A 16,885-nucleotide genomic window follows, 5' to 3' on the forward strand; every position below is an offset into this window, starting at 1 on the left:
GATAAAGCCTTTATTAAGTACTTTGCTTAGCACCAGGAAAAAAAATAAGTAGTATTTATATAAAACCACAACCAAGTATCATCTGCAATGGGAATAAGTTAGAAGCCTTCCCAATAAGATCAGGAGTAAAGGAAGGATGCCCATTATCACCACTATTATTTAATATTGTACAACAAAAGCTAGCTTTAGCAATTAGAGAAGAAAAAGAAATTGAAGAAATTAAAGTAGGCAGTGAGGAAACGTAACTATCACTCTTTGAGGGCAATATGATAGTATACTTAGAGAATCCTAGAAAATCAAATAAAATGGATGTTCACAGCATGGAGGTCATCAATCAGAAAAACAGGACCTCAGGGTAAAGATTTTCCCAAAATAGCAGCAGGAGAGGAAGAGAAGGACTGAGGGCAAGATCAAGGAAAGTCTCCAGGCCCATTCCCTGAAAGGAGAGGAACTCAAACAACTCTGCCCATATTTGGGCAAAAGGGGAAGTTTGTAAGGGAGGTCACTGCTTCAGAGCAGCACTGGCATACGGATGTCAAAGTGGCTTGCCTTTGGTATTATTTACTCTTAAGAGTGTAGGAGTGAAAAGTTTGGTGAGAGTCAAACAGGCAATAATAAATTACTAGTTCAGCTGCAGTGGTCTGCTATTATAAGTTGTGTGTAGCCATTGGCTACCTAACCCCTGGGAGAAACAGCCAGCATCCCATATGGCATGTCTCTGTTCCCTAGGAGTCTGTGTATAGGGCCATAAATAACTGTATTATATAACATATCAAGTCAAGATATAGAAAATATCAAGCAAAGTATCTGAGTAATGAGGCTCCTGTCTGTCTGGATATCATTGGTTGGTCTAATCTCTCATCTTGAAGAAAAGGATGCCTAATAGTGAATACTGCAGTGTAAGATACGTGTGTAGTTAATTTTTTTTTAATAAAAGTGCATGTACCAAAACATTATAAATATATTTTCATTGCCCTCTGCACCCCAATAATTGGACAAGGTCATTTAGCAGCACAACATAATTGTATGGAATTATGATGGAAAACAAATTGTTTTCTTTGCTAGGGTGGGGTAGGGTGAGGTGGGAAAGGAAGAATTAATGCTTTTTCTTTTTTTTTTCCTTTTTTTTATTTATTGAGGAACCAGAGATTCACACATACCTATTTGTAGTTTCTTTTAGATTGAAATCAGAGACAGAAACCTCCAGAATCTTCCATCTCAAAATAAATGAACACCTTTCAGAACAATACAAGCTACTGTGTGGATAGAGAAGAGCTCTGGGATATGCTATACAGTGTTCTACCAATATCAATCATTGTCATCTGTTGTTTGGGTTTACTAGGGAATATATTTACCCTGTCCATCTTCCTCTTGTCCAGAAGACGCCTAACTGTGGCAGAAATTTACTTGACTAACCTGTCAGCATCTGACTTGGTATTTGTCATGGGTTTGCCCTTTTGGGCAGAAAATATCCGGGAGCAGTTCATTTGGCCATTTGGCCATGTTCTTTGCTGCATCATCAATGGAGTCATCAAGGCCAACTTGTTCATAAGCATCTTTTTGGTGGTGGCCATCAGCAGGGACCGGTATATGGCTCTAGTCCACACCATGAGCAGCCAGATAAGACGTTGCCAGCGACAAGCCCAAATCATCTGTGCTTTCATATGGTTCTTGGGTGGCCTCCTAAGCATCCCCACTTTTCTATTCCGATCAGTAGAAACTGTCCCAATTCTGAACAGCTCTTCCTGTATAATTCAGTTTCCCCATGAAGTATGGTCTTCTATCAAGTTTATTAAGATGAGCATGGTAGGCTTTGTCCTCCCCCTAATTGCCATCATCTTCTTCAACTCTCATACCATAATCTCCTTGAGAAGTTGGACCAAGACCAACCTACGGAGATCAGGAAATGTAAGAGATACTAAAGCCACCAGTTTCATCCTTACCATAGTGACTGTTTTTATAATATGCTGGACTCCATACCATTGCTTTGCTATGCTGGAATACCTCTTCTGGTTGAAAGCTGTCCAGGGCTGCTTCTGGGAAGAATTCATTGACCTGGGCTTGATATGTTCCACTTTCTTTGCCTTCCTCAACAGTTGCCTGAATCCTGTGATTTACATCTTTGTGGGAAAGTTTTTTAGGGCCAGAGTTTGGGAAGTTTATAAGCAATGCACCACCAGATGTTCTGCATTGATGAATCCTTAGGATAAGAGGAAATGATCTGCTTTTATTTGGGCCATTAAAACATTAGGAGAACTGTTGTTAGCTTCTCATTGTTGTATTTTTATCTTCTCTACATTGGAAAGAGTGTTCCTGCTGGGTAAGGGACCATTGCCCATTTCAAATCTATCAGAGACCTCAATATATAGCTGTGCTGCTCTCACTCATGCTGAACATATGCTCTCTCTACCCACAGGCATTCTATCTTCCATTGTAGAGGCCACAGAGAACCCAGAACTGATCATCCCAAGATGAAGCATGACCAGGTTTTCTCATCCTGGCTCCCTATTATTGACTTCACTGTAAGAAGGAGGAACCAATAAATCTCCAACATAGGAACTCTCAGACCCATAGCTTCACCAACCCTCTGCACACCTGCTAAGCTACAGACTCAATCTTGATTTACATTGCATTGGACTCTTTCTTTAATTTACCCAATGTATCTACTCCACTCACTCCTGATCTCTCTCCTTCACAGTCAGAGTGCCATGTTCCACACTAACTCAGCCACCAACTTCTAATTATTTCTGAATCCAAATTTCTTATCAGTCCACATACCCAATTGCTAATTTTTACCACAACTACAACACCAATTACAAGAGTATGTCCGAACACTTCCCAAATGGTCCTAGGAGGGGCAGCAAGATGGTATGGTAGATAGAGCATTGAGCCTGGAATTGGGAAGACCTGGGTTCAAGTCTGGTCTTAGTAACTTCCCAGTTTTGTGACCCTGGGCAAATCACTTAATCTCATTTGCCTAATGCTTGTCCTTCTGTCTTAAGACTGAAAATAAGAATTTTTTTTTAAATGGTACTAGAAATTCTTGACAGCCATCTATCTCTAAACCCTTGGATATAGAATTATAACCCCTTTTGCTGGCAACCCCAGATTCTAGCAAGCATTGGCATCATAGAAGATTCAGCTAGAGACCTGGGTTTAGAGCCTGTGAAAGCCGAGTTAAAATTCAGCCTCTGACACTTCATGACTATGTGACACTGGATAAGTTAACTTCTCAGGGATATCAGCAGCTAAGACTATGGGTTGCAGGAAATGTGCTAACTTGAATTGCTAGAGGGAATTTCCTCATCCTGGAGTCCTCTCTATTAATGAAATTACAGATTCCAGGCCATCTTCCTAATATCCCTTAAAACAAAACCCATTGGCTGCTGGAAGTGAATGGAAGAAAGGGAGGCAGATGATATCTTCTCCCTTTCACCCCACTTCACTTAGGTAAAAGAGTCTCACACTTGCATGTCAGTTCTTTGGTTCGCAGGAACTCATGAATAAGGAAATAGGAATGACAGACCCAGGGCCTTTGGTGAAAAGAACTCTGAACTTGGCTCAGAAGATCTTCTTCTTCTGCTCTAATGAAATATGGCCCCTTCATAAGCAATTAAGATATTCAGTCTACTATTCTCATTAGGACAGGAAATGTCTATTTTGCATCTGAAGACTTTCCCCTTACCTTTCAATGCCTCTCTCTTTTAGTTTCTGGGAACCTTTAGCTTTTGCTGAAATCTCACAGACACCAATCTCTCCCTTAAACAATGATAAACTGGAAAGTGACCAAGGGAAGCCCACAAGGACTAAATGGGGCCCAAAGAACATATCTCTTGGTATCAGCTGAAAAAACTGTTTAGTCTGTAGAAGAAAAGTCTCAGGGGAGACATTATAACTGTCTAAGTATTTGAAAAGATGTCACGTAAGAGATGTCATTCCACTTGTTCTGCCTGACCTCAGAGGGTACAACTCAAAGCCCTTAGAAGTTGCAAAGGAAGCAGTGGAAATGTGTGTCAGCTATGGGGGAGGGTGGGTGAGGGGGGGGGGTGAAGGGGAAAGTAAGAACATGAATCATGTAACCATGGAAAATTTTTCTAAAAAATAATAATAATAAATAGGAAAAAAAAGAAATTGCAAAGAAACAGATTTAAGTCTCAAAAACTTCCTAAAAATGGGAGCTGCCCAAAAGTGGAATGACTTAATGCCTTAAGATGGAGTGGTTTCTGCTTCATTTTGGGTCCTCAAGCAAATCACCCATTGAAAACACCATAGAGAAGATTACCAATAAGGAACAGGTTAGATTGGACAATCTCTGAGGTCAAATTGAACCTTGAGATTCTAGAGTTTGTGATTCATTCTTATGTTCCCCTTCTCTCATTTTGAGCCTTGTACTCACAAGCAGGTATACAGGGTGTGCTGTGTGTGTGAGAGTATGTATGTGTGTGTACACACCAAATACAACCTTAATGCCTCACAAAAGAATTTTGTCTCCTTTTTTGATTATGTTTTTTAAGTTGTTTGTTAACTGTAAAAAATTGTTTAGTTGGTTTAATTTCTTTAATTTAATGAATAAAGATTACTTTTATAATTGAACATTCAATAATGATTTGCCAAAAAAGATAAAATTCTCTGAGTACATTCCTAATGAAATGTACTCCACATAGAGTATTCCTATATGTCTTCTCCATCCCTGCTTCTCCATCCTGTCAAGATTTGCCAAGAGATACTGAAAGAGACCAGTACCTCATTCACGAGTATCCCAGGGATGGAAATTCCAACTAACAGTTCTTAGTCCATAACCCTGCCCCAAACCCACTAGCCAAACTACTGCCATCATCATTCAGTGAGTGACCATTTGGAACACTGGTTTGCCAATTTCTAGCCCCCTTTAAGAAGTCCCTGCCCATAATGCTGCTACCACTCTTGAGGAGGCAGCATCATCATTTTCCATTTCATGTAATATAGTTAAGATCTAGACTAAGAGTCAGGAAGACTAGAAATTTGAATCCTTGTTTTAGACACTTACTATATGATATGCTGGGCAAGTTATTTAATCTTTTAGAACAGTGGTTCCCAAACTTTTTTGGCCTATTGCCCCCTTTCCAGAAAAAAATATTACTTAGCCTCCTGGAAATTAATTTTTTTTAATTTAATAGCAATTAATAGGAAAGATAAATGTACCTGTGGCCATCAACGCCTCCCTGGATTGCTGCAGCACCCACCAGGGGGCAGTAGTGCCCACTTTGGGAATCACTGTTTTAGAAGTTCAGTTTCCTCACCATTAAAGGGAGATAATAATAATTACCTCCCAGGGTTGTTTTCAGAACTAAATGAGATAAACTATACAAAGAGCTTTGTAAACCTTTAAGCTTTATTTAAATGTTAACTATTATTGGTGTGGAACTGTGTGACTTTTTTTTTAACCCTTAACTTCTGTGTATTAGTTCCTTGGTGCAAGATTGGTAAGGGTAGGCAATGGGGGTCAAGTGACTTGCCCAGGGTCACACAGCTGGGAAGTGTCTGAGGCCGGATTTGAACCTACGACCTCCTGTCTCTAGGCCTGGCTCTCACTCCACTAAGCTACCCAGCTGCCCTGTGTGACCTTTAATATGACACTTCCCCCCAAGTTAAGAAACAGCTTGGAATAATGGATAGGACACTAGACATGGAATTAGGAAGACTTGGGGGTCAAATCTTGCCCCGTAGATACTCATTATCCATATGACTCTGAGCAAGTCATTTAGCCTCAATTTCCCTATCTGTAAAATGAAGGTATTAGATTCAATGATTTCTAAGTTCTCTCCAGCTCTCAATCCATGATCCTATGATCCTTATATGGACTTCAGTTTCCTCATCTGTAAAATGAAAGCACATTGGATCAGATGGCTTTTAAAAAAATATTTGGTCACCAGAGAACCAGTATGATGAAATGGAAAGTGCACCAGAAAAGAAAAAAGTCCTCTAATGTTCTAATTGTGACTTTAGGCAAATCACTTTCACTCTCTTGAACCTGATTTTCTTATATGTAGATTGGAGACAATGGAGGTGGAGGGGGGAGGAGAGAGAGAGAACATGCTTCTCTTTCTCACAAACTGAGTAATAATGTACATTCACCCAGCTGAAATCAGGGAATCAACCATTATTCTGTAGCTTCAGAGAGGGTTTCATATTGTAGTATTAAAACAGATGATCTCTTAAGACACTTTTCAGAATTCTAGGGTCTATGATTTTAAGGTTTTTCCAACTTTGACTTCTATGTTTTATGATTTTAAGGACTCTTCCAACTCCAGCCTTCAATTTTTTGTGTTTTAAAATTCTGCATTTGACACAAAATATTTGGAAAGTCACCCTCCATGATTCAGGGTTCTCATCTGTAAAACAGAGATGCTTAAATATTCTGCAATTATATTTCCCAGTAGAAGACAGAGGGGATGATTTTGGTTAAAAGCCAAAGAGGGGGCCTAGAGACAGGAGGTCCTAGGTTCAAACCCGGCCTCAGCCACTTCCCAGTTGTGTGACCCTGGGCAAGTCACTTGACCCCCATTGCCCACCCTTACCAATCTTCCACCTATGAGACAATACACCAAAGTACAAGGGTTAAAAAAAAAAAAAAAAAAAAAAAAAGCCAAAGAGGGGCAGCCAGATGACTCAGTGGATAGAGGTCCAAGTCTGAAGACAGGAAATCCTGGGTTCAAGTCGGGCCTCAGACATAGCTTAGCTGTGTGAACCTAGGCAAGTCACTTAACCCCAACTGCTAGTTATTAGCGTTTCTCTACTTTGGAACCAACACAATATTGATTCTACAATGGAAGGAAAGGGTTTCATTTTTTTAAAAAACAACCAAAGAACTTTTTGGAGAAAATGGCTTCACAGAAAGCTATTATGGATTGAGAAAAGAATGTAAGAGTCTATAGGGGCAAGATAAGAAGGTTCATAGAAGGATATTGTCAAGGGATGGAGGGAGGAAATGGCTGTGGCTGAGAGAATAAAAGATATCCTGAATATCATCAGATAAAGATTTAGACTAAATAATTACTTAATAGATTCACTGGAGTTACAGCTAGAAAGGACTCACTCAAAGTCATGTAGCTAGGAAGTAACAGACATATTGTTGGAACCCAAATCTTTAAACTAAATGGAATGCTCTTTCTGTCACTTTCCTGCCAAGTGTGAGATTCTATGTCTTTGAATAGAAGAATGTTAACCTACTTTAGTGAAGCCTGTTCTTAACAGAGCCATGTCAGACTGTAGGCAGAATTTAAAAATTTAAGTCTGTGAGGTGAACACATTTAGTTTGGTAGACATTTTCTAGGCAATCTCTCCCATATGTTCATCATCCATGAATCACATCCACATAAGGATTTGGGAAAGAGTGGCACTCCCCACGTAAGTGGGAACTAGAGAGAAGGAGTACCTACTCCTAATTATTCCATATAGAGAGCTAGGTGGCACAATAAAGTGCTGAGCCTAGAGCCTAGAGTCACAAAGACCTGAATTCAAACCCAGCCTCAGACACTTGCCAACTGTGTGACCCTGGGAAAATCACTTTTAACCTTGTCTCAGCTCCTCATCTATACAATGAGGTGGAAATGGAAATGATAAAGCACTCCAGTATCTTTGTCAAGAAAACCACAAATGGGATCACAAAGAGTTAAACATGACTAAAAACAATAAAACAACAACAACAAAAGAGCAATAGATTAATTTTTAAAAACCAAGCCTCAAATGTAACTGAACTTAGAAGGCACTAATGAATATATAAGACAAAGTAATGGTTTGGGAAAGCAGAACAAATAAAAGTACAAACCCTTTTTTAAGTGCATATTGCAATCCTGGCACCATATTAACTGGGGATACAAAAACAAAAATGAAGCAGTCCTGCCTTCAAAAAACTTTTACACTGGGGGGAGGAGTCAAAATGGCAGCTTAGAAGCAGCAAAAATCAATCGCTCTGTGAAAACTCTTCCACATTCAAAAATAAAGTGCTTTAAGGGGGAAACCAAATCCAACAGTAAGACGGACCTTCAGGACTCTCTTGTTTGATTCAACTTAAAAGGTACACAGAGAAGGTTGAATTCTCAGGTTTAAAGAAAAGAAAGAAGGAAGATCCCAGTGCCCCTCCCCAACCTACTGTACTGAGACTTGGGGGGTCAGTGGGATCTCATGGCTAAGACTCCAACCTGGATGGAGTGCCTTGCTACCACAACAATGCAAAGCTCAGGGCTCTGACCATAGATGGCAAGGAGGCAACTAGAATAGAGAAGCAGAGAAGAGTGCAGCCTTCAGCCACCACACCTCCATTGTAGGCCCCTGCCACTGTAAGTTTTGGTCTTAGGGCACATTTAGTTCTACAGATCAGCTCAACTGACTTAATCCAGTTTATCAATGGTTCAGAGAAGAAGCCTCTAGAAGGGAGAAAAGCTCAAACTTATAGAGCTAGCAAACAACTAAAAGAGCAAGTATACAAAATAGACAGAAAGCCAAACTCAACAACAAGACAGAGCTACAGGTCTCATCTACTCTATTCAACCTGAAAGGTAAATAGATAAAGTTGAATTCTTGGGTATAAGGGAAAGATCCAAAACTCCTTCCCCACCTACTTCTCTGAGACCCAAGGTAGGACTCAGGATGAATGGAATCCCAGGGCAAAGGCTGCAACCATGATGGAGTACCTTGGTACCAACACAGAAAGCTCAGGGCTTTGACCAGGAGGCTGGCAGGGAGGTGGCTGGCAGAGAGGAGCAGAGGGGAGGTCTGAGGATAAATACCTTCAGCCTCTGCCCACCAGCTGGGGAAGATTTGGCTTCAAGGCACATTAATACAACAGGTCTTGATCAGCCTAATTCAGTTAATCAGTGGAGCAGAGAAGAAGCCCCTTCAGGAAAGAAAAAAACAAACTCACAGATCTAGCAAATAAACAGAGGTGCAAAATTATAGCAAATAAGGAGAGGGAAAGAAGGGGGAAAATATGAGTAAACAACAGAAAAAGAAAAAAGAAATTATAATTGACAGCTTCTATTTAGGTAATTAACAAAGAACAAATGAAACAGAGGAAGATCAAGTAACAGCAAGCAAAAGCTCAGAAACTCCAGTGAATTGGACTCGGGCTCTGGAAGAACTCAAAAAAAAATTCAAAAAATAATCAAGATAGGTTGAAGAAAATTGGCAAAAGAACTTAAAAAGCGAAATAAGTCATCTGGAAACAGAGGCACATGAACTAGAACAAGAAAATAGTGTCTTTAAAGCCAGAATTGACCAGCTCAAAAATGAGGCTAAGAAAGTAAAAGATAAAAGCAATGACCTACAAAGAAAAATAGATAAAAAAAGAAAAGGAGAATCAAAAAGTCAGGGACAAGATTCAGTTTTTAAAAATTAGAATTGAACAATTAGAAGCGAATGACTTCACAAGACAGTAAGAATCTATAAAACAAAATCAAAAGAATGAAAAAATTGAGGAAAATATTAAGCACCTTGTTGATAAAATGAAAGACCTAGAAAATAGATCCAGGAGAGACAATTTAAGAATTATTGGACTACCTGAAAATCATAACCAAAGAAAAAGTCTAGGCATCATTCTACAGGAAATTATCCAAGGAAACTGCCCTGATATTCTTGAACAAGAGACTGAAAAAATCCTCAGATTATCTCTTATATTAAATCCCAATTGATAATGCCCAGGAATGTTATAACCATTTAAGAACTTCCAGACCAAGGAAAAGATACTACAAACAGCTAAAAAGAAACAATTCGGATATCATGGAGCCACAGTCAGGATTACATAGGACCTGGCTGCATCCAAACTGAAGGACCAGAAGGCATGGAATATGGTATTCCAGAAAGCAAGGGAACTGGATCTATAACCAAGAATCACCTACCCAGAAAATTGACTATTCTTGCAGGGGAAAGTATGGTAATTTAATAAAATAAAAGATTTCCAAACATTCCTGACGATAAGACCAAATTTAAAAAGAAAATTTGAAGCCTAAATACAGAATTCAAGAGAATCACAAAAAGGTGATAAGAAAAAAAATTTAAGGAATTCAATAAAGTCAAATAATTGGTATTCCTTATGAAAAGATGATATTGGTAACTCTTAAAAACTGTTATGAAAGGAATAGCTAGAAAAAGTATACTTAGAAGGTACAGTGGTAAACTGTATATGACGATATCATCACATAAGGGTATCGTCATATTAGGGGTAAAAAAGAGGATAATACTAAGAGAAATGGGAAAAGAGATATGCAACTGAGACAAAGAGAGCAGGAGTAGCAATTATTATCTCAGACAAAGCTAAAGTAAAAATAGATTTGATTAAAAGAGATAAGAAAGGTAATTACAACTTAATGAAAGGCAATATAAATAATGAAGAAATATCAGTATTCAACATATATGTACCAAATGATATAGCATCTAGATTTCTAAAGGAAAAACTAAAGGAACGTAAGGATGAAATAGATAGTAAAACCATGCTAGTGGGGGACTTCAACCTTTCCCTATCAGAACTAGATAAATTGAACCAAAAAATAAATAAGAAAGAAGTAAGGGAAGTAAATGAGTTCGTACATATCATAGATATCTGGGGAAAAATAGCAATAAAAAGAAATATACCTTCTTTTCAGCAGCACATGGCACAAATACAAAGACTGACCATGTGCTAGAACATAAAAACATTACAAATGTAGGAAAACAGAAATTACAAATGCAATTTTTTTCAGATCATAATGCAATAAAAATCACAAGTAATAAGGGCTCATGGAAAGGCAAATTTAAAATTAATTGGAAACTAAATAACCTAATTCTTCAGAACTGGTGGGTCAAAGAATAAATCAAAGAAACAATTACTGATTTCATTGAAGAGAATGACAATGATGATACAACATATCAAAATATATGGGATACAGTCAAAGCAGTACCCAGGTGAAAATTTATATCCTTGAGTGCATGTATCAACAAATCAGAGAGAGATCAGTGAATTGGGAATTATTATGTTAATCCTGATGGTATGAGGATCTGCAGCTGGGTAAAGTGGGTGAATCCTAAGTGAGACACTTAAATTGTAATAGTGAATCTCAAAGGACCCTCACTGCAGTAGCTGTTATTATAATATGGTAAATCTGCTGGACCCAAACTCCAGATATAACAGTATCCCAGAGTAGCTAGACAGACAATGAATCTGCTGTTAGAATTATATAGATACCTTGTCTAACTGACTCTCTGTACCAATGGATAATGCTTGGCTGACTGCAAATTAACTCTACTTTGAATGATATAATTCACCTTTTCCCTTCAAATATCCCAAGGATATAATCTACTAAAACCCTAGGATTATAGATGAAACCAAATCTAAAGTAAGTATAAAGACATATTGCTAACAGGCTTAGGGAAGGGAAGGAGGGAAGTGGCTGGAAAGAAGGAAAATAGGAAGTCCTTAACTAGCTAAGGCTAATGATGTTAATGATGATCTCAGGATTGATGTTAATCAGGTATGACAGCTGTCAGCCTGGTTGGGCCAGAGTGGCCCAACCTAAATTGGTTTTCTTCTTGACGGTTAATTCAGGATCAGAGACTGATAAAGTTGATTGCTATAGGTTGCTGGTTGAATAAGCTCACGTAAGGCCTACCCTTCCAAACCCACCCTCACCAATCCAATCTCAAATCTGACATCCCTTCTCAGTTCAAATCATCACTTTTATACCCAAGCCTCAACTACCTTGGCACCTGCCAGCTCCTTCCAGGCTCAGTTCATTCTATATTCTAAGCAGGTAACTGTCCGTCATCTTGATTTCCACATTGCTGTACAATTTATCATTACAGCATACAACTTAAAAAACTAGAAAGAGGATAAAGTAAAAATCCCCAGATAAAAAATAAATTGGAAATCCTAAAAATCAAAGGATAAATTAATCAAATTGAAAGTAAAAGAACTATTGAACTAATAAATAAGACTAGGAGCTGATACTTTGAAAAAACAAATAAAATAGATAAAATACTAGTTAATCTAATAAAAAAGAAAGAACAAAATCAAATTAACAGTATCAAAAATGAAAAGGGCAACCTTACCTCTAATGAAGAGGAAATTAAGATAATTATTAAGAGCTATGTAGCCCATTTATATGGCAGTAAATGTGACAATCTAGGGGAAATGAGTGAATATGTACAAAAATATAAATTACTTGAGAAATAGAATACATAAACTCCCATCTCAGAAAAAGAAATTTAACAAGCCATGAAGGAACTCCCTAAGAAAAAAGCCCTAGGGACAGATGGATTCACAAGTGAATTCTATCAAACATTTAAAGAACAACTAATCCCAATACTATACAAACTTTTTGACAAAATAAGCAAAGAAGGAGTTCTACCAAATTCCTTTTATGACCCAAATGCGGTACTGATTCCAAAGCCAGGCAGATCAAAAACAGAAAAAGAAAACTATAGACCAATCTCCTTAATGAACATAAATACAAAAATCTTAGAGTACTAGCAAAAAGACTCTGGCAAGTTATCATGAGGATTATCCACTATGACCAGGTAGGATTTATAGCAGGAACACAAGGATAGTTTAATATTAGGAAAACCATCCACATAATTGACCATATTGTGAGAATGGAGGCAAAGAATGGGATTCTTGGTGAGGCATGGAATCTTGGAAGAGGAGCAGGAGACCAAACGATAGTTGGAAGAGCAGAGGGACTTCTAGGAAGGATTTTTGCTGAGAAGGGGGCTTTTGGGGTTAAGAGCACAGTGAGGGGAGACGGAGAATCAAGTTCTGAGCAAACTGAAAGCTATCCTTGAGAGTTTCCTGATCTGTTTCTGAAGATCTGATACCTTTGTTCACTGTCTACCAGATACCACCTCAGTCCAAGACCATGTCAACCAAGTTTGGGGGGTTTCTGGACTCCATCTGGGAGCAAATCCCTGAACCCCCACTTTCTTTGAACCTTGCCTTACAGAGATCGTTATCAAATATAGGAAAACTGTTTAGAGATATAGGCATAGGCTTAGCAGGAAGGGCAGGAGAAGCTTTGAGTTGAGACAGACTTGGTCTCCTCACCATGAAGGACCTGAAGGGAGTCAATAATTAAAGATTTCTGCACTCACTGACCACCATCTAATCCACCTTGATCCAATACCTTGTTATCCATATTAAATACTTCAAAGTCAAATAGTGTTCAACTTATTCTTGAGAAAGAAAAGGGAAGAAGTGAAACAGCTTTACCTGACTGGAATCCATCTTTAAGCCAGACCCTCTATGGTGCAGATGACTGATCTAAAGGAGAGGGGGACTGATGCATGCCCAGGTTCAGAGGTACAATGAACCAAGTCACTTCATATGCCAGCTTGTGAAGAAGCCTTCCCCATACCTTCCCTGGATTCCCCAGTTTCCACAGGGACCCCCTGATAATCTCACAGTATTAGTGGCCAACAGTGAATGAGGAGGGTATTGCTACACTGATTCCACCTTGTTCCCTTAGCTATTTCCTCCTCCTCATTAGCCACTATAATACAATATCAATAACCAAACCAACAGAAATCACATGATTAGCTCAATAGATGCAGAAAAAACCTTTGACAAAATACAACACACATTCCTATTGAAAACACTAGGAAGTATAGGAATAGATGGGCCTTTCCTCAAAATAATAAACTATATATTTAAAACCATCAGCAGGCATCATCTATAATGGGGATAAGTTAGAAGTCTTCCCAATAAGATCAGGATCAAGAGTGATGCAAGGCAGTCTATTGACACCTTTATTATTTAACATTGTACTCAAAACACTAGCAGTAGCAATTAGAGAAGAAAAAGAAATCAAAGAGATTAAAGTTGGCAATGAGTAGACTAAAGTATCACTCTCTGTAATTGATGTGATGGTCTACTTAAAAAATCCTAGAAAATCAACTAAAAAGCTAGTGGAAATAATCAACAACTTTCACAAAGTTGTAGGATACAAAATAAACCAACATAAATCATTAGCATTTCTATATATGTCCAACACAACTCAGCAGAAAGAGTTAGAAAGAGAAACTCCACTTAAAATCACCATAGACAATATAAAATATTTAGGAATCTATTTGTCAAGACAAACATAGGGGACTTCCAGGTTAAGATGTCCCCAGAGTAGAAACAGGGCTCTTCCTCTCCTCTTCACCACCAAGATATAGTGCCTCAAAAGAACAAAACCAGTCAGATAGTCAGATGAGAGAAGGAGCCCCACTGTATGGTGCAGCACGGAAGGTAGGCAAAGTTTGGACATTTCCATGTTAAAAGGGTCAAAATTATTCCCACAGAGGGGTGAGCCCATCACCCCTCCCCCACTCCAACTATGATGCCAAAGTTGGAGCAAGGGCAGGGCAATCTCTAAGTTCTCTTAGAGTGACTGACTGAGGTCAACACAGCCTTAGAGATTGAGATTTGGGAGCCCAGGAGGCTGAGGAAATGTGGAGATAGGGCACAGAGACTGGACAGAGAGGGGTGGATCATAGCAGATACCACGGAGACTCAAAAAATAGTCTCAAGGGAAAAACCTCTCTGGAGCTCAATACAAAGCTCACCCACTTTCCTCACTTAGACTTCTGACTGGGAAGGAACAAGGCAAGGGCCACCAAGAATTAATAAAGCAAAGTCAAAAGAATGATTAAGATGCTTAAAAGGAAAAACAAAATATCTCATTGAAAGGATGGTTGACTTGGAAAACAGATCTAGAAGAGACAGTGTAAGAATCATAGGCCTACCTGAAACATCTGGGAATAAACAGAAACCTTAACATCATACTACAAGAAATTATCCAAGAAAACTGCCCTGATGTTCTTCAACAAGAGGGCAAAATAGACATTGAAAGAGTCCATAGATCACCCTCTACATTAAATCCTCAAAAGACAACCCCCAGAAATGTAATTGCCAAATTCAAGAGCTTCCAAGCTAAGGAGAAAATATTACAAGAAGCCAGAAAAAGAGAATTCAGATATCAAGAAGCACCAATCAGAATTACAAAGGATCTGACAGCCTCCACACTACAGGACTACAAGATTTGGGTCTACAACCGAGGATCACCTACGCATCAAAACTGACTATAACCTTCCAACAGAAAGTATGAACATTCAACAAAATTGAAGAATTCCAAATATTTCTAAAGAAAACACCAAAACTAAATGGAAAATTTGATATATAAATACAAAAACCAAGAGAAACATGAAAAGACAAATAAGAAAGAGAGGAGAAAAACCTTTTTTCTTATTTTTTCTTTATGGGTTTCAATAAGGTCAAATTGTTTATATTCCAATATGGAAAAATGTTATTTGTAACTCTCAGAAATTGTATTCACTATTATAGTAGTTAGAAGAATTATTCATAGATAAAGATTAGGGAACTAAGTGGTTTAAAATGATATGCAAAGGGGACAGCTGGGTAGCTCAGTGGATTGAGAGTCAGGCCTAGAGATGGGAGGTCCTAGGTTCAAATCCGGCCTCAGACACTTCCCAGGGCAAGTCACTTGACCCCCATTTCCCACCAAGAGAAACTTGAATGAATAAGAAAATTAGAAAAATCTATACCACACAAAGAGGCACATAGGAGGTGGAGGGGAAAATACTATTATAAGAAAGAGAAGAAGAGAATGCTAATAGGTAATACTCAAACCTTACTCTCAGTGGAATCAGTTTCAAGAGGGAAGAGCACCTAGATCCACTGGGGCAGGGGGCAGCAATGTATGGCTCTCGAGCCATATCTGGCTCTTTTGAGGGCCAGCTATGGTTCTTTCTGTAGGAGCCATAAAGTCAATTTTTTTTCAGGTGCTATTACAGGAGCGCACACTGTGAGCACTGACAGATGAACCATGGCACAGTAACTAACAATTTACACATGATATTGTGCGTCACGTGATATGTCAACGTCATGATGTGTAGTGCAGAGTTGCAATCAACCCTGCAAAAGGCTAAATGCAGAATTTCTGGCAGTTGAGAGGGTTTAGAACCCTTACTAGAGGTTTGGTCAGAGCAGAAGGCTCAACTGAGCTCGGTCTTTGGGCTAAATCTGTGCCTTTTCTCTTGAGATTTTGTAACTTAGTTAATTCCTCTGGATCTTCCTGACCTTCCCTATTTCATTCCCCATTTCCTTTCCTAATTTCCTGTGGGGTTTGGGAGAAGGGTAGATTTGGGTGGTAGCAGTTAAACTTTGAAGACTTAGGTTTTCCCCATAGACAAGTAGGGCTTATCCTTGATACAAATTACCTCCTGATTCATTGTGTATAACTTCCCTGACCTTAAAGGCAACAAAGCCTCCCAGGCTGAGTTGGAGCAGGCTCTTGCTCAGTTTGCTCCATTCCTGTGTCCCTCCCCAACCTGGAGCCTCTCCCTAGGCAGTTGTTAGAGAAACCTTGTGTCATTCTGTCCTTTATAATAAACCCTGAAACTTAATAAACCCTGTTATTATTTAATCAAAACTTTTGCTAAATCGTTGGTTGAATGATAAAAGAGGGATAAGGAGAGAAAGGAATAGTTTCTCTTTGGATCCTGAGGGGAGTTGGAGGCGTCCATCTTGGAGGAAGTGGTGATCTCTATACTTCCTCTGAGAAGCCCTTCTATTTCACAGACAGGAAAGAGCCCTGGGACTCTTTCTTCATGAATTTGAGAAACTGACTAGAAAGCCCTCTAGTTAGTTTCAAACCATTTCTGACTGGCCCTAACCCTTTGCCTGTAGAAGTGCCCTTCCTACCTGGAAGGGTTCAGCCTGTTTCCCTTTAGTGTCCTCTGTCTCAAGCCTGTGTACCCAGTCTGTGTCTCCCTGTTGCAGGTGCCTGCCCAGCTACCTCATCCTCTCCCCTTGCAGCTCATTATACTTCAACGTCTTATATTTCCCTAAACTCAGCCCCTTACACCTCTCTTACCA

General features: G+C 39.0%; 1 protein-coding gene across 1 annotated transcript; it reads left to right on the forward strand.

Moving 5' to 3' along the window:
- Positions 1-927: 927 nt before the first annotated feature.
- Positions 928-2,205, forward strand: BDKRB1 (bradykinin receptor B1). Its single transcript, XM_044661872.1, has one exon. It carries the CDS (start codon positions 1,228-1,230, stop codon positions 2,203-2,205), a length of 978 nt encoding a protein of 325 aa, XP_044517807.1. The 5' UTR covers positions 928-1,227.
- The last annotated feature ends 14,680 nt before the right edge of the window (positions 2,206-16,885 follow it).

This window comes from Gracilinanus agilis, chromosome 2 (assembly GCF_016433145.1).
Source record: "Gracilinanus agilis isolate LMUSP501 chromosome 2, AgileGrace, whole genome shotgun sequence".
In the NCBI taxonomy this organism is placed as follows: Eukaryota; Metazoa; Chordata; class Mammalia; order Didelphimorphia; family Didelphidae; genus Gracilinanus; species Gracilinanus agilis.